General features: G+C 30.3%; 1 protein-coding gene across 1 annotated transcript in view; it reads left to right on the top strand.

Moving 5' to 3' along the window:
* LOC106460052 (filamin-A-like) overlaps nucleotides 1–18,921 on the top strand; it is a 96,619-nt gene that overhangs the window by 35,326 nt on the left and 42,372 nt on the right. The window contains 13 exon segments of the mRNA XM_013919740.2: nucleotides 190–412; nucleotides 2,123–3,661; nucleotides 4,709–4,930; nucleotides 5,196–5,363; nucleotides 7,170–7,319; nucleotides 7,601–7,684; nucleotides 10,910–11,050; nucleotides 12,211–12,378; nucleotides 13,383–13,529; nucleotides 14,207–14,290; nucleotides 15,164–15,301; nucleotides 15,535–15,708; nucleotides 18,274–18,420. Coding sequence (XP_013775194.1) covers nucleotides 190–412; nucleotides 2,123–3,661; nucleotides 4,709–4,930; nucleotides 5,196–5,363; nucleotides 7,170–7,319; nucleotides 7,601–7,684; nucleotides 10,910–11,050; nucleotides 12,211–12,378; nucleotides 13,383–13,529; nucleotides 14,207–14,290; nucleotides 15,164–15,301; nucleotides 15,535–15,708; nucleotides 18,274–18,420 — 3,385 coding nt within the window.

Consider the following 18,921-nt stretch of genomic DNA (forward strand, 5'->3'; position numbering starts at 1 on the left):
AACATAAGCAGGAGAAAAGTATTGCAATATTTAGGATATTGTTTTTAAATCTTAATCATTTGATAAGATATAAATTATTTCTTTAACATCAATATTTTGCTAAATTATACAAACCATTAAAAAAGATAGCCTTAAGAACACTTATTCTTTTTTAATTTATTCTGATAATGAATTTATTATGTATTATAGTTGAAAGGCTTAGAACAGCTGGTCTTAGGTCAGGAGTCAACCTTCACATGTGATGCTAGTAATGCAGGATGGGGAGAAATGAAAATTGATATTCAGCATAATGGAAAAGTTGTACCTTCACTAATTGAAGAACGAGGGAATGGAATCTACTTTGTAACATTCAGTCCGACTCAGCCTGGCACATACAGTGTGAGAGTGACTTTTAATGGCTCTGAGGTTAAAGGTGAGTCACTTGGTAATATAAACTTTCTTCATAATATTATAAACCATTTTTGTGTATAGCTGGCTTCTATTGGTTTTCGTTTCTTGATCAAACATTGTATTATTTATCTTCCCTTGTTATTTTGAACATCAACTTCTGATTTAGGCCTAATGAATGAAAAGTCCAAGTATAATATACTGCTAGATTTTATACTGTAAAACTAACTTTTTAATTCTTCATTCCATTCATACCTTTTAATAATGTCTAGTATATTACACTTTTTAATGTTATAACGTTCAGCTCAGGGTAATAGATAAAAGTAGTTATTTGTTTAATTATTTAATTATGTTTAACACTGCATTACATATTGAAATTTACTCAATTCACAGGTTATCTTAGAAATAAAGTTAAAAAACCTATATAAAAGCTGAACTATTTTTTTTATATTTAAAGTTTCCATGATGTTAATCATTGTTATATTTTCTCATTTATTGTGACTGTTTTAGTATTGGTCATATTATTACAAGTCAAGGTTTGATGAGCATTATGATGTGTGGTACAGTGTAGCAAAATAATGTATTTTATGTTTTTAGCTCTGTGTTTGCTGCATATTGGCATGTATTTAAAAATTGTTGCCTTGTTTGGATAGAGTAAATGCTGTGTAATATATATATACAAGTTACAGTTGATACAACTAAATGTTGTCCTTTCTGACAATATAAATATATATATACATATTCGTGTAATACACTCTTTATAAATGTACTACAAAATTCTTAGCTTAACCATAGGATAACTGGTTGAGTGGTGAGTCCATTAGCTCTTTCAATTGTTTTTCCAAATCATTTTTATGCATCAAATTGAGGGACCTCAACTTTGTTAGTTATAGGGTCTCTTTCAGCAGTGACAATCATGAGTGATTGTTATCCTGTAGTTTGATAGTGTTTATGAATGTATGTAAAGTGCTTAAAATATTGTTAATTTATTTCTCTGATATTTTTTTATTTTTAACACTTAGATCATTTAAAAACTATCTAATTTTTAAGAGACCAGATGTTCATGAATTTTGCAGCATTAATTCAGTTTTAAACTGCCAGTTAAGTCTTTTAGAACAGATTAAGTAAATGTGAAATGGGTAACATTATCGGAACCATTTTAAAATTAAGCAAATTATCAAATCATTTCAAACTGATTATCTTTAATTGCTACCAGTGTACACCAGATTGATCAGTGATGACAGGGAAACTTGATCTTTACCATCAATTTTGAATAGTTGGCAATTTTTATTTTTTGTCTTTACTCATCAAATATGTTGACTATATCTGTACCTTAAGCATAGAAATATGTTTTAGTCATAGCTAAATAGAAAAACAAATGACAGGAACCATTAAAAATAAGTTATTTTATGTTAACAAATAATTTCAAATTTTTCTTTACAAATATTTAGAATCGTGAAGGGTACAAGTACCAAGAATTATTGAAATAAAAAACTAAAATTGAAACAAGAACTATAAGAAATTCTATAATTATGTTAATCATAGTAAAGGCTTTTAACAGGTGTTTGTAAATTTGAATACATGATTTGTATTAGTTAATTGTTTTTTCAGGATATAGACTTAAAAACTGGTTTGGGATGATTTTGAACTTTTAGAAACTGAAATTTATGTCAATTGTAATTTTTATATTTCATTTAATTGATTCTAATTCACATTATTTGTTTTTGTGGAGCAGGTTCTCCTTTTATTGTTAATCTTGCTGGGGCAGGAGCATGGCATAGAGAACTTGGAAGTGGAAGCAGTTTTGTGCTTGGTACGAGGACCAGCGGAGATGGATCCCCACAACGTCCCCCAGTACCATCTAGATCATCCAGTAATCCTTCTCTCAAGATTATTACTGAGAAGAATCTTAATAGTGCAATAAACAACCATCAAGGAAAGGTAACAGCAGAAGTTAAAACAGTGTCAACAAAGCAACATGGCACTTTCTCAGCTTCCAAAAATAATGTTATTCAGGCAGTAAAAAACAAAAGTAACCAACATTTGCATTCCAAAGTGGAACAAGATCAGTTTCAAAAAGTGACAAGAGAAGGTCCATCTATTTCTCAAGTGAGTCGAGAAGTGATAGGAATGTCATTTGAAGAACGAGCGGAAAAAATCAATAAGGCTTTATCTGCTTCCCGAGAAGATGTAGATCTTTCTAAGTCAACATCAAAAGATTTCAACAAAGGAAAATTAAAAGCTCAAGTAAATAAATCAACTGCACCAAAAGTTTCTCCTTCACATGATGCTTCATTCTCTCGAAAAGTGAAATCTCAAGAGGATGTTAGACAAATAAAGTCTCCAAAGTCCCCACCACCCCCTCCACCTCCAAAAAAACCTTCTAAAGTAGATGTAATGACCAGGAGCTGGGGTTCTCGGGAGCCTCCCAAGATATCAATCACCAGAGATCTTCAGCTTGAAGGATCAAGGCAAGAACTTGGTGAGATATCACCTAATGTTCAGATGTCAGTAAATATGTCATCGTTATTGCATCAAGAGGAAAAAGGACATAAATCCACTGGAATAAAATCTGAAATTAAAGTTCAAGGTAATGCTGATTCAACAAAATTATGGGAAAAACATTCAAGCTCAAGCCAGGAAGAGGAAATGTGGAAGGTCACCAACAAAAATAGTATCATTGATGAAGAAAAGTCTACTGTTCATGCCAAAAGCAAGATTCCTGTTCTACTAAGAAATTCTCCAAGTTTTTCAACAGTAGATGGTACAGGTGTGGCTCATGTCAAAGTCGGACATCAAGAAAACGAAAGACGGTTAGATCCAAGTGATAAAGAATCCCATGCCCAACAAAAAGATGTCAGTCTTCAGCATTCAGAAGTTCTGTCAAAATCTTCAATTGCTGAATCAGTTCCTTTAAAAAAAGAAAATATTAACTTACATAAACTTGATACATTGCTTTTATCAACTAAATCTGAAATGAAAGAAGCTTCCAACATTTCTACAGACCAGTTGTCTTCTTTAAGTTCAGTAACTAAAGAAACCACAGATCTTCATAAAAGTGAAAGCCTAACATTTTCAAGCCACTTATCAAAAAGAGAGCCTCACGAGGAGACATCCGTATCTTCACCAATTTCTAAAAAGGGTGAAACTGTTGATTTCAGCCATGTTACAATTGCTGGTAGTGGGTTAAAACTTATTCCTGTGAGAAAACCAGCTACTTTTATTTTAACAGCGAATGAATTTGAACAAGATGACATTGTTGCCTCAGTTACAGGTGTAGTATTCATTAATGTTGTTATTTATTTATATGTTTTGTTTGAATGATAAATTATTTATCAGAACTAAAATTGGTTTGCTATTGAAGTGGTTAACCTAAAGCCTGGAAGCATTAGTGAAAACACAATTGATAAAAATTCTTGTGTTTAAGGTAATTTTACTATAATGCTGCTAGGCCTGATCTTCTTAGTGTATTAAAGATGATTCTTTCAAGTATAATAGTTGAGCATTAGTTTTTCATTTTCAGGTTTTTATGAAGCAAACTTTTAATCTGTTTTGCTTGTTTTCTAATATAATTAAGTGATTGGTGTAAAAAAACAAAACAAAAAACATTCATCTGTACCGTATTATATAGTGATGAAATTCTCACTTAGGGCACCTGAAAAGAAAGTTCATGAGGGAAAAAAAAACCAAAATAAATCCACATCTTACAAATATTTTAATTGCGTTTTCCTTCACGAAAATTCCCCTAAGGTTCTATTACACCTACCTTGCAGTAGAATTCAGTAATATGATACTACTTTGAAAAAATTAATCTAATTTTTAAGTTTTGAAAATATTTGTCTAATAGTGTAAAAATCTGGTGGAAAAACAATGAGTAAAAAATACAGGCTTGGGAGGTATTTTATACAAAAACTTAATACAATAATAAATATTTGTAAGAGAGATAAAATGATAACAATTTGCATATGCAACTAAAATGAATAGACCAATCAATAAGAAATAAAAATATGAAATTCAACACAAAAAGTTTATGTTAAAAAAAAAGATAAATATATTTTAAATTAGTTTTAGATCTTTAATTTAATCTTTTTGTTTTAATATATTTTTTTCCCTGAGTCTTTTCAGTGTTTTATTTTAGTTCCACATTCAATTTTGTACTTTTAATGAACAGTACCAAACAGAATCAATTGTTTATTGTTGGAAAATTTCATCTTCTGTTTTCAAATATTGCATTATTGATAGAATAGTAAAATCTCCTTTGCTAGTAAGGGATATTGCAATAAATCCTTAGTCATGAAAACAGTTTTTGTTCTATTCAAAGCTCCCTCTGGAAAGGATATCCCCACTAGACTAAACAGTGCCCATTATGGGCAATATGAAGTAGAGTACATTACTTCAGAAGTAGGTGAACATAAAGTTGATGTGAAACTTTGTGGAAAATCACTACCTGGTAGCCCTTTCCATTGTTTTGCTTTTGATGCAAGTAAAATCAAGTTTGGAAAAGTTCCCAATGGTTTCATTGGAAAACCTGTTGAATTTGAAAGTAAGTTAATTATAATTTATTTTTCAGTTGTTTAGAAATGAAGAATTTTTAAATATATTAGTTTAAAAAATAGTAAGATTCTATAATTTTAAAATTACCTGAAATAAATATTAACCCTAGTAGGTTTTAACTAATCACACAGAAAAATTGAGATGTGTATCAAATTATTTAATATTACTTTTGTGCATCATGGTTTTTAAATTTTTTTTTAACAATGGTAATATCAAATATGGTTAGTTTTTTATTGAAATGTTATACATTACAGTTAATGGGGCTGAGGCAGGTTCTGGAAATCTAGAGATACTAGTGAATGGTGGTCATGTCACAAGTCAGGTTAAGAGTCTTGGTGATCATCGTTTTTTAGCATCTTTTGTTCCTCATATGGCCGCTTCACATACCATAGACATGACATTTAATGGAGAAAAGGTTCCAGGTATGATTATTGCTTGTAGTCTTTCTTAGACAATTTTTTTATTAGTCTTCATGAACATTATGTTTAGTGATGTTAATAGTATTTCAGAGTTTTACTACAAAAAATAGCTTTTACAAGTTTTTTGTTTTGTTTTAAATATTATTATGATTATTATTATTGGCAAATATTGTATATATTATTGAAGTTTAATAAAAACTTTAGTTTGTGTGTTTGAAAATTTAATTTAAGGATGAAAAATGATTCACCACTTCCACTGTAAACACTGTTATTCTTCCACAAAGCTAGAACTAAAAGATTAAACTCCCATTGTTCAGATTATAAAAACAACAGCATAGTAATAAGTATTTATGATTTAATTAAAATGCACATTGAAGTTTTGACGTATTTAAATAATTATACAAGAATATACTTCAAAAAATAAAACTTGTTTAATTTTAGCTTAATTTTCTCAGAGTTCCTCCATTATGGCTTAATCAGGATAATACAGTTAATGTACTTCAGTAAAGCTAAACTTGCAACTGGTTTCATAATTAAGTCTACGTAAAAACAGAAATGTTATTTGAAAAATATGTGCACAAATGTTCATTAAACAATGGTAAATGAATTGTCATAACATTACTGTTGAATATAAAATTATTGAAAATGAATAATAATATACCACATGTTTGGATGGATTTAAAAGATACTGCATAGCTTAATCTACTTCATTGACAATTTTGATAGATAATTAATTGAACATTAATGTATGCAAAATGAAAATGTATTTCTTCTTGAAGACTATCTATGTATGTTTGTTTAGAAAACATTCACAAGAAAGTTAGTGGTACTTAATATTACAAAACTCAGCCATAGTCCTGATTGTTTTTTGGGTGTAATTCTTGCATCATAAATTATTATGGCTCTATATATTTCTTTTCTAAAAAAAGGTCTAGCATATACGAAAAATTTCTATGAAAATAACCTTTTATAGTTAGTACTCCATGGGTTTTTGTGTATTGTTCTGCTACAAATCTACAACACATTGATGGATGGCTTTCCATATTCTGAAATCCTCAAGTGCAGTTCTCGTTAAGTTTCTTGTATGTGAAACTTACTGCAAGTTGTTTAAATAAGTTAATAGAGATGAGTTGGATCATCCACATAACAAACTCGTCTTGTACTTATGTATGGAAGGACATTTTTCTAATATAATACTAAATTAACAAACAACAATTTATAAGTATATTGAAGTGGTTTATTTTTTTGGGGGGGGGGGGAACATATCATCTGAAGAAGACAGGTCAGTGTTCTGTCGAAACATGTAGTATGTTCCCTCAGAAATAAACTACTTCATTATGCTTATATATCATTGTTTGTCAATTTATTATTAAGCTTGTCTTGTATCTGTGTTTAGTGATGTTGTAATGTTCTTAATTTCAAGTTCTGGCAACTTTTTTTCTTTTTCTCTTCTTAAATGTTAGAAATATTGATCATATATCTGATGAGGTAATTGTTAGTTAATGATTGTAATATTGTAGATTTTTATTATTATTTTGAACTTAAGTGTGATGAGCATGTTACACTCTTAGTCTTAACTCGCATTTTCTGTTCATTTTCACTTTGAAAAGCATTTTTTCTTATCTAAATAGATATCTATGCTATGTAAATTTATTAGCATACTAACAGTAAGTGAAAAGTCATTAAATAACAATATTTGTTTTACACAATTTCATAGACTTATCCTCTCTTGTTGCTCCCTGTGATATCCTTATTACAAAAAGCACCATATGTTAAAATATTTATTACATAAGTACTTGTATGTTGCAGATTCTCCATGGAAATGTGAAGTCTTGGACCCAGTTAAAAATTTTACATTGACAGGGAAGGCTCTACAATCTTTTAGTACCAACCACTCAACATCATTTGAAATTATGGGTGCTGGTTTTGATAAAGAAGATATACGAGTGGTTATAACAGGTATTTGATTTTTTGTACTGTTTAAAATGAACTTTAACATTTCTTAGGCTTTCACTCATAAGTTTGTAGAATAACTGTTCTAAGATAAAAGCATGAGAGATTTTATTTTGACTAGGTAAGAAAGAAAAAAATTTGTACAGTTTACAATAAAATTTTAAATTTTCTTTTATTTGTTGAACTCAGAATAATTTCAATATGTTTATCAAAAATAAGCAGTATCCTTTGAAAAAAAAAACACAAAAAACAATTCCTTGCAAAATCTTACAAAATTTGTTTTTCAGGACCATCGAAAAACGTTGTACAGCATCGACTTCTTGAATTGCAGAGAGACAAATACCGTGTTGATTTCAAAGGATTTGAAGTTGGTAAGTGTCTTCAGCATTTTGTACTAATCCTTCCAAAGTTTTATCTTAGAAATAGAATGAAATACCCAACTTGATTATTATGTTTTTAATACAAAAATTTAAATATTGTCTGAACTAAGGTACAAATTTCTATACATAATATCACTTGCATTAGTATTAGGTTTTATGTTCTTAAACGTTTTTGCTATAACAAGTTTTGAATTTCTGATATGATATTTCATTTTATTTAAAAAAAAAAGTATGTTATTGAGCAGTCGGTAACAATTATAAATATTCAATCACTTTACAAAGATGCTTCAACTAAGCTATTACCTATTTACTATACTCTCACATACATTATAGTAAGAAGCATATATATTCCATTTTTATGTGATAGGCCAATTTAGATGATAAAACAATTCAGAAATGAAAACACTTACTTTAATTAGCAACCAGGGTTAAATACTATTAATCATTACATAATCTTAAGACAACTACAGACAGTGTGTTACGTATTAGAATGTTACTTAAATGGTCTAAGATTGAGTTAACTGATAATTTAAATTTAGTAGTTAAAATCTTACTTAAATGCCAATATATAGTCAGTTTATGATATTTGCCAACAAGATTGATACACATTTTTCTTTTTTAATACAAATACGTTTTAATATATACACACAACAATACAATTTACAGTAACAATTATTACAAATAATTATTACAAACAAAGATTTATAAACAAAAGTTTTACAAACTTACAAACAATATAAAATCTTCTTTCTAGTTTGGAACTTCCTTAATATATAATGTAAGTATGATTTGCCAGGAAGCTAGCTAGCTTTGTCCTTGGCCACACACGCTAGGTTTTCCACCGTTGAAGTTAGGTAATGTTTTCGTAAAAATATTAATGTCCGATGAGAAACCACTGAAGCTAAATAATTTGTAATGTTCAAACTTTTTAAAGGTTCCTGGTCAAATATCTAAAGTTTTCTGATTGATAAGGGTTATAAAAATCACAGTTATAGCTTTTGAAGTTTATAGCACACTGATTATAGCAAACTACTAATAGACGCTCACTTTTGGCGCACCGCATTGGTTATATTTATAGCCGTGTGTAGGCATTCTAGAAATTTCAGTCTTACCTAAAAATACAATTTAAGTGTTTACATATATACATATATTGCTGATTCTTACTCTCGAGCATCTTCTACAACTTTGGAGAATAGGTAGGAGTTTTGCAATACATAAGTAACACTACAAGTTATTCATGTTTTTAAATATAAAGTTAATATAAACAAACGTTGATATTAAAATAAATATACAATAACAAATTCATTACAAGTGTGATGCCATTAAGTTTGAGGCTTTCACTGATGTTTACATAGTTACCTTATAGTATGTGAGTACACTCACACCCTTTGAACTGTTGCTATTGTACAATCAAGCACTTTATATCATCTATATTTTCACAAATCATATGACATAATTTACATATCATGACCAACCATCCAGAAGTTGACATTTTCTTACACTGAAAATGTATTTCCGATAGGTACTTGCCTCATTCCGCACAAAGCTATCTCGATCCTTGTTTTCCCTCTAAGCATTGCTAAAAACATTTTTGCTATTAGCACACCAGTCTTTATACCCCATCAGTTTTGTGCCATTTTAAAACATGTACATATCATGTGACTACTCTCCACCATAGTATTGCGCCATTAATTATGTCGTAGGTAGTTCCCTTTGCTGTTCCGGCTCAATCCTCATTTTTGAGAATTGGCGGGGATTAATATAAAAACACCAGCATCGGAAGGAAGAATGGAAGTGTGTGAGTGGAGGGAAGTACCTATTGGAAATACATTTTCTGTGTAAGAAAATGTTAACCTGATATTGTGCCTGTGTTAAAAACCTACCCAGTAATACTTGCAGTGAACCACAGGTGTTAATGTTGGATACATGGAAGCTGTAGCAAGATATAACAGAATGAGTTAGGTACCTACCCAACCTCAACCTGACAGATGATGATCCATAGCTCATCCTCAGCATCAGTAGGTTGGGGAAGAGAAGAAAAAAAACAACAGAATAACAACAAGTGGCTAGGGCATAAGGATCGTGTGATCTGTTCATGATGACATCAATTGATTAAGTTATATTGTCAAGTGCAGTCCACTTAGGCAAAAAACAGCCAGGGTAATCGCATGTAGGGTGTATGTTGTTATCCATTGATTAAGGTATCTCATCTAGTAAGGTCCACCTGGGCAAAAACATCCAGAGGAAACTAGAAGTGTTTTTTTTATCAGTTGATGGAAAGTGATATTGACTAGAGCAGTCCATCTAGGCAAAAACACCCAGGGGAAATGCAAGTAAAATAGGATGAAGTTATTTTGTCTAGTGAGGTCTCTGGGCAAAAACATCCAGGAAAAGAGAGTCCAAAGTGTTTACTCTTTGATTATATTCTTCCTCAGAAACATTGTCACATGAAAATAGAAGAAATCCCCAGCCAAATGTATTAAATGAGCTCCCTGAAAATTAAGGCCTGTACCTCCTCAGTAGATAAAGTCAAACTTGATTCCTGGGAAGTTGTTATAAACATTAATTGCAAATACATACTATGATTTCTTGTAATTTGGTAACAAGAAATAAGTGCAAAAAAAATTTAAACAAGTGAATGGAAACATAGTAAAAGAAAACTGTTGAAAAAAAAATTGAAATGGCAAAGAAGCATGTTCATAAACGGTAGCCACATGTGAAAAAACGCACATCTAAACAATGCTGTGCCTGTCGAGAAAATGAAGATTTAGTAGAAATAGCAGTGGAAGCTAGTTGTGCCAGTATAGATGACACAATATTATTTGGGGAGAGTAGTCGTATGATATGAACATGTTCTGAAATGGCCAAAACTGATGGAGTATAAAGACTGGATTGCTCATTGCAAAAATTTTTGTGGGGGCAATGCTTTGAGGGCAAACTAGGATCAAGACAACTTTGTGTGGGAGGAGGAGGTAAGACTGTTTTGGAATGTCTCTTTATGAACCATACCACATTTGTGAAATAGAAATTATCATTTCAAATTTCAACAAATTCGCAATAGTACATTTGGGTAAGGAGAAAAGATTAATAATTGATACTAAAATAAAATTGAGCAATTACAGTACATGAACATAATTGAAATATATTAACTAGCATTTTAAGTTCTATCATTTTAATTTGTACTATGTTCATTATACCGACAATTTTTTTACTTAGGAACATACAATATTGAAGTTCTTGTTGGGGGACAACATGTCCCAGGAAGTCCATTGACAACCAAAGCTTACAATGCAAACCAGATTAAGCTGTATGATATGCCTGAATTGGCATTTGTGGGACAAAACTGTCAGTTTCAAGGTAAGATAAACTTAGAGCTATCTGTTACTAGACATAAATGCTAGAGGAAATGTGTAAGTTTAAACAGACTTATTGCACTACTTTTACTCTTTTTAAAGTATTGTTATAGCAGTGTTACCTCCTTCATTACAACAAGAAATATATATGTTAAGGTAAAAATATTAAAAGTACCATACACATCCTTTCACAGGAAAAAAATAACATATAAATTTGAGAACAGTTGAAGTGCCCCCCAATAGCTTAGTAGTAAGTCTGAAGGCCAACAATGCTAAGAATCATATTTTGATACTGGAGATGGACACACCATAGATAGCCAATTATGTTGCTTTGTACTTAATTACAAATAAACAGTTGAAGTTTCACTTGTGAAAACTTCAGCACTGTTAGATAGTCATCAGGAGTTGGATATTTGATAAAACAAAATAATCAGCTAAAGCTATACATGTCTGAAGAATAAATGCTTTTATGTTTTTCTTTTTTAATCCTGTCTGAATATGTGCGAGGATATTCATGGGATGCATACAAGTTGTAAGTCCTTTATTATGTCTAACACTGCAAAATATGTTAGTGTTGTAAGCTATATTTTATAGTGCTTTAATTTAGATTCTAACTTGAAAAAAATGCTTGAAATTAAAATTAAAAAGTTTATAAAAGTATACCTTAGATACCTAGAAAGTTCTAAATTTAACATCATGAATCTAATAACTTTAGGAAGTATCATGAGATGAGAGTAGATTACAAATACAAAAATAATCAAGATTGAGTCAATGTATTTTAATTTTAGTTCTTTCAGCATCAGTCATTCAATAAAGATTTACTTTCAGTGAAATGTTTGGATCCATGTTAATTATTACATATATTCAATTACTTAATTGATCATCCATGAAAGTGTAAAAGTAAGTTTATTTTAAAGTTATTCATAGTGCAATTAGCATGATTTTTCTATTTGAATATCATTTGTAAATGTAGGCCTCCCAGTTACAACTGTGTAAAAGTGATACTGATAGTAGACAACGTTAAGGAAGAAATAAACTAATTTGTTCTTATTATGTGTACTGGACTTCGAATTATTTTCACCAAATAATTTAAAAGAATCTGCTCAAAGAAAGAACAATGTTACAACAATAAATTTATTAAAGCATTATTTGTTCCATTCACAGTGGATGCTTCACAGGCAGGAGAAGGGCAACTTGAGATATCTGTCAATGAGGGGGATGTTCCAAATCATGTTCAGGTGTTAGGTGGTGGTCAGTGTGTGGTGAGTTTCAGGCCTAGTAATCCAGGCAAACACATAGTGGATATCAAATTTAATGGAGAAAACATACCAGGTAAGTTAAAACATAACAGCTTCAATACTTATTAAAGAAGTGAAAATGTTTTGGTTTTTTTTAGAAGTAATAATTGTATTAACCCATAATTGTGGATCTGTATCATGAAATATCTATTTGAAAAACATAAGGGACATTGTAAGCTTTTAATGTTTTTTTTTGTGGTTTGTTGTTACTTGTAATTAAGGCTAATTATTTTTAATTGTAATTTTTATCGCAGAATCTTAGGAGCTCTTCTGGTAGAAATTATTACTTAATTGCTATAAGTACAATTATTTGTTTTTAAATGCTTTTGGAAGCATCACTGAAGTTTGTTATGTTAGATTAAGTTCACCTAGAATGATAAGATACTTTGGTTTTTTCACCTTATTCATATTTCTAAAATGAATAATTAAAAAAAAAGGGGTTATCTGTTTATGATTTTGAGTCCTCAACATTTAGATTAAAACATATCCTCTATTCTTTTAGGTTTTTAATATGGACTATTGTTAAAGTATATGTATAATTTAGTAGTTTGGTTTTTTCTTCTTAACTTAATATTCATGCATTTTGACTGTTTATCAAATTTTCTAATTAAAACAAAAAAAATAGTATCGCTACATCATTCAGATTTTAGTTTAACTTCCAATTTTCATGAATACTTGTAAATAGAGCTACTTGTAATTGTGTAATTATCTTTTGAAACCTTATTAACCTAAGATTTGTAATTTTATGTCAGTTACAGATAGTATTAATTAAAAATTGCTAGAATTTATTATAAAGGATATTAGTTAATAAATACTGGAGTTTGTTATAGAGAATATTGGTTAATTAATTCTGGAGTTTGTTATAGAGAATATTGGTTAATTAATTCTGGAGTTTAAATAAAAGTGTCTATATTTGTACATTAAAAGTGTATTTGTATACTAAATTGTTTTATCCATCAATATATTAGAATATATTGTAATGGTATGAAATTTTTATTGTAACACTGTTCAGTAATGATATTATTCTCTTTCTTGCAGAATCTCCTTTTAATATACAAGTAAAAGATAAAAGTCAGTTCTCCATTGATTTAAGTAATGTGGAGTTGATTCCTATTGGTCAGTCAGTGCAGTTTCCAATAAACGTCAGTGATGGTAGTGAGACAGAGCTGAAAATCAACCTAATCTGTAAGTTAAGAATGTGTAATTGGGCGTGTTATAGATGCTTTGAATTATTGGGATTGCATCTTAAAGTTTTTTGCTGAAAACTTCTGTAACTTTTTTGATCACCATGAAAGAAATCCAATGAGTTTTAGACGTTGCTTGAAATTAATGTTGAGTTATCACTACTTAAACTTTAAGCTTTCCAGAAACCTTGCAAAATAATTTTAAGTGATTTTTATACCACAGAAACTTTCAACTGATTAACTTATTATTATTATGAGACAGTCATAATTTTTTGTGATACCTGATTTAATCTTTAAAATGCAACTGACATTTTTAAGACTTAAGCTTTCCTACCCTTAGACAGAAATTATGAGCGTCTTAATGCTTTTGTTGGATACAGTCATAAAAGGATAGTTGTTGTTAGACAAATTTTACTTTTGACAGATTTGAAAAAAAACATTTAGTAATTCAGGTGTGTTTAGTCCCACATAAGTCTTGGAACTAAGAGTAGACTGTATATACATTTTTTGTGTGTGAATCTTCAATTGTATCTACAAAAAATAATTAACTAAATGCTGTTAAAGTTATTTACAAAGTTTGAATAAAAATCTGTTAAAAGCTATAAATAAATAAGAACACTAATTAATTGTTAGGAACTTAAACTATTACATATACTCTGTTTTATCTTTAATCTGTAGCTCCTCAAGGTAATCAGGTACCAGTAAAAATCACGAGGAACAACCAAACTGGATTTCTAGCAGAATTTGTGCCAAAAGAAGTTGGTAGGTATTTGGATATGTGATAGTCATGTTAACAGATACTTTACTAGCAACTCTTAAGATAAAATTGTATAACATTTATAGCTTGAATTATAGTTGCTTTTAATTTATTGTCAGTGACTGCAGAAACTGAATAGTTCAATAGTACCTAAAAATATTTTGCATACTTCACTTAATTAATTAATTTTGTATAGTTGTACAGAGGTTCATTGTAAATGATCAAAGTGTGTAATTTTAGTAACTAACTAAACACGGGTCATAGCTGATCTGTGCAAACTTCAGCTAATCAAACTTTTGATTTGTTCAAAATTACCTGAATATTAAACTGCCCATAGTATGCAAGAAGGTAATTTATTTTATGGTAATTGTATACAAAGTTTAGCATAAAGTTTCATTTCTAATTATTAACTTTTTTTAATGCAAACTGGAGTTTATTATGAGACATTTCTATTAATGTAAATGAAATAATGGCCAGTATCTTTAATAAAGCTGTAATAACAAAATATTGAGTGAATAAAGGTATATTCTGGAGAAATGTTTTATTTCTTATGTTTTTATGAGAAAAATACATCATAAATAATACATATACCAAGCTAAGCTGACTTCTGTTTATTTGGTATAAAAAACCTCATTGGTACTGTATATGTATCAAATGAACCCATCTTAACTCCTCAAAAGTATGTGTGGAAAATTCATATTTGTGCAGCTGATATATCCATAAATTATGTATAGCGCTTGTGTTTGTAATTGTATATAAACTGTTTAAGTTTATGATATTTAATTGTTTTTTATCTTGAATTTCTGTAGATTTCAAGTCCTTAAAGTTTTGAGGGCTTACTGTTTTTACACTGTATGCTTCCATTTTTGTTTATATAGGTCCCCATACTCTCAGTATTGAATATGCAGAATCTCCTGTAGGCAGTAGTCCATACACTGTAAAGGTGTATGATAGTAAAAAGGTAGAAGTCAGTAGAGTACCCCAGCAAGCTCTTGGAAAGACTGTAGAGTTCACAGGTAAATCATTATTTGTTCTGCACATGTTTTTGTTAGTGCAGTAGTTTCCAATGCTCTCTGATATTGTTGATTATTCATAATACCTAACTGAGGCTTGTGATACTGTGTGGGAAATGGTATGTAAATACAGTCAATTATAATGGGAAATATTTTACTAGAGAAGTTTTAAAAAGTATTTTCCCACAGTTTCACATTTCGGTAAATGGAGGGTTTTTTTTCTTGTTTTTCTGCAGTGGATGCAAGCCAAGCTGGAGAAGGAAACTTAGAGATCACAGTTAGTGCTCATGGGCGTAATCTTCAAACACAAGTTCATCCACTTGGAAGTGCCAAATTTGGTGTATCTTTTGTCCCAACAGAACCTGTGGAACATACCATAAGTGTTTCATTCAACAAAGAAGCAGTACCAGGCAAGAAACACAACTTTTTGTTTTTTAATAATGATTCAGTGACCTTGTGTTCATGATTAAAAAAATATTAGCAGTACAGGAAGCTCAAGAATGTTGCATTTTCAGTATGCTAAAAAAAATAAAGATCTTATTTTTGCAATGAAACAAAATTACTACATGAGTAAAATTTACAGTTTAGAAACTTGAAACAAATATATTGCATTATTTATGAGTTACCATTATAAACACATTAAAGAAATACTTTTATTGTACCTGCATACTGAGACCAAATTTTGTTGCATCACAGACTGATATAAAGGGTCAGTTGATACAGTTTTCTAAGATAATAATTCAACAACAGATAAATTCCAATGATAATAAAATGCTTTATTTTGCTATGATGGGACTTTTTCTTCATAAGATATTTGTAACCAGTAACCATACTATGTTTTTGTGCACGTGCTGTTCAGTGACAATCTTTTCTGCTTATTCATGTACACTTGTGATGTGCTTGTGATGTTTCTTGAGTGCATTAAATAAGTAAATATTTAGATAATGTTTTGACTGTTTGTAACCATTGTGTATCTCATGATTCCTTTAAGAAATGCACGTGCTTAAAACAATGATTAATTCTAAAATCATCAGTTTTTCTTTGATAGATTGTTTAGGCAGAGTATTCATGATGAAACTTTGTTGAATGGATGGCAACTGTCTGTTGTAGAAACACAAGTGTAGAGAATGTTGTTTCATCTAAAAGTTTCATCATCATTAGCTTTATTTTTAATTAAAACATAATCATACTGTTTGTTTGGAAAAAATATTTTTCTTCACTATGTTATAAAATTATTAATGATGATATGAAGAATAATGATAAGAAAGTGCTTAATATTTTTTTGGTTCACTTGTACCTTACTGCTGCTGTAGTTATAATGTTCAGTACCATTCGTTATTGGAATGCTACAAATTCATGATTGTTTTTATGAATGTTAACCTTATTTAAGTAAATAATAAACCATTATATGTATTTAGTAACGTTCTATAGTTGACCCTGTATAACAAGTAATGACCCTCAGTATTTTGTACCACTGAGTCAGGAGCTAAGTGTAACCCAGTGGTTAGCATGCTTGATTTTGTGAATCTGAGCTTTATTGTTTATGGCCCATTACTGCAAAAATGGATTGTGCTCTTTGGGGCCATGGGTACAACATAAGAGTGATGTATTAAATCTCATTATTTGATCAGACAAGAGTTGGCAGTGGGTACTATTGGCTAGCTGCCTTCCTTTTAATTTATGTAGGGATGACTATGCATAGATAGACCTTTGTACAGCTTTGTCCAAAATTTCATTAACTAAATAGGGGATGGTTTGGCATGGCTTGATAGTTATGGCATTCAACTTTCAATTTGTGGGTCACAGACTTGAATCCCATCACTAAACATGTTTAGTGTTTTAACCGTGAGGGAGTTGTAATGTGATGGTCAACCCCCGTTCGATTAGAGGCGTCCAAGAGTTGGCTATGGGTGGTGTTGACTTGCTGCCTTCCATCTAGTCTATAACTTCTAAATTAGGGATCGCTAGTGCAGATAGCTCTAAAGTAGCTTTGTGTAAAATTCAACAAAACAAACAATTCATGTTTAAAATGGAAGGCCTCATATTCCTTATCATTATGGTCCACAACATTCTGTTACCATTGCACTAAAGTGTTGCTTCTTAGTGTTCATTCAGCCTTTTGAAAGTCAAGGATAATTTATTGTTCTCAGCTGAACAACTGAATTTACACTACAATTTGTTGAATATTAAAAGTAAGTTCAATCCAGAAATTCCCAAAGAGGGTAGTTTTGGATGTATGTTTTCGAGGCAAGTTTTCGTTTGTTAATTCAAGTCTTCATACTAGCTAGTACTAAGGTCTATGTGCTGGGAGTAAATTCAGTATATATCAATAAAGCCACATTCTCAGCATCATTAATTATGCAATTGCCAACCTTTTATGCTTCTGCTATCACCTTTTTATGTTTAGCTTTCAATTGAGATACAAATGATTTCACCCTCGATTCAATTGGGAAAGTCAAAGCATCAGGATATTCAGCAGTAGGATGAGCAGACAGGAACACTTTGAAAACAGCTACAAGCATAACATTGTACTCTGCTTGCAGCACAATATCTACCAAGGTGGTTTAAATGTTTCCTGAATACCTGTGTATGTCATTTGAAGACTTTCATGCTTCTTGTACTTGGCCATTAAGCTCGTGATGTGCTGATGTATTTCAGTCACCTTACCACTTCAAATCACTTTTTGCAGCCCCAATGCTAAGATATTGTGGAAATGCCTTCTATTTAGCCAATAAACATGTCCAAAAAATTTCATTCAAATTAAGAAAAACAGGATTGGGTAGTTTTTTTTTAACAAAAAATGTCCCCCCACTGATTCGTGAGGGGTCTGTTAAAAATATTGGTGAAGAATAACATTTTTAAGTGTTTTATTTGTACAAGAGACTATCTTAAAATTTCTTTTTGTGTAAAATCTTTTTATATATATAAAAACAACAACAACAAAACTAACAAATACTGCACTTTATTTGTTATAGGGAGCCCTTTCAAGGTAAAATTTCATGAGGCAGGTACGGCATCTGTAACTGGACAATCCCTGATTTCTGCCTGTATTCAAAAGAAAGCAAGCTTTGTGATTCAAAATCTTCCTGGGTCTGAAAAAGACCTAAGTATTCGTATTGAAGGTAATTATAAGCATATTTTTCTGATATAAAATTCTTGAAAATCAATACAATAACAACAATTTTTATATCTTTAAAAATTAAAATCCAAAAAATTGCATTTTCTATTATTAGGTTTGTAATAGAAAAAAAAAAACCTACAGTGAAATCAACTTGCGGTTTGACAACTCTAAAAATCTGGGTTTGAGTCCCCCTGGTGGACAGGATGCAGCTAGCCAATTATGTGGTTTTGCATTACAAAACAATAACAGCAATTTAACAATTGAACTAATTTAAACCTTTTTTAATACATGAATCACTGAATTTTTAAGTTGCGTTGGATGATTATTTGATTGGTTAACTCAGTTCAAGGCAGTTAATATTGTGGTAAAGATTAAATGGACTCAGCCTGGCCATTGTGAAATAATGAAATTCAATCAAAAAAGACCAAACACAAATATATTTAAAAAAGACCAGTTTTAGTAGAAGTTGTTGACCAAATATATATATATATATATATATATA

Source organism: Limulus polyphemus, unplaced genomic scaffold (assembly GCF_000517525.1).
Source record: "Limulus polyphemus unplaced genomic scaffold, Limulus_polyphemus-2.1.2 Scaffold32, whole genome shotgun sequence".
Lineage (NCBI taxonomy): Eukaryota > Metazoa > Arthropoda > Merostomata > Xiphosura > Limulidae > Limulus > Limulus polyphemus.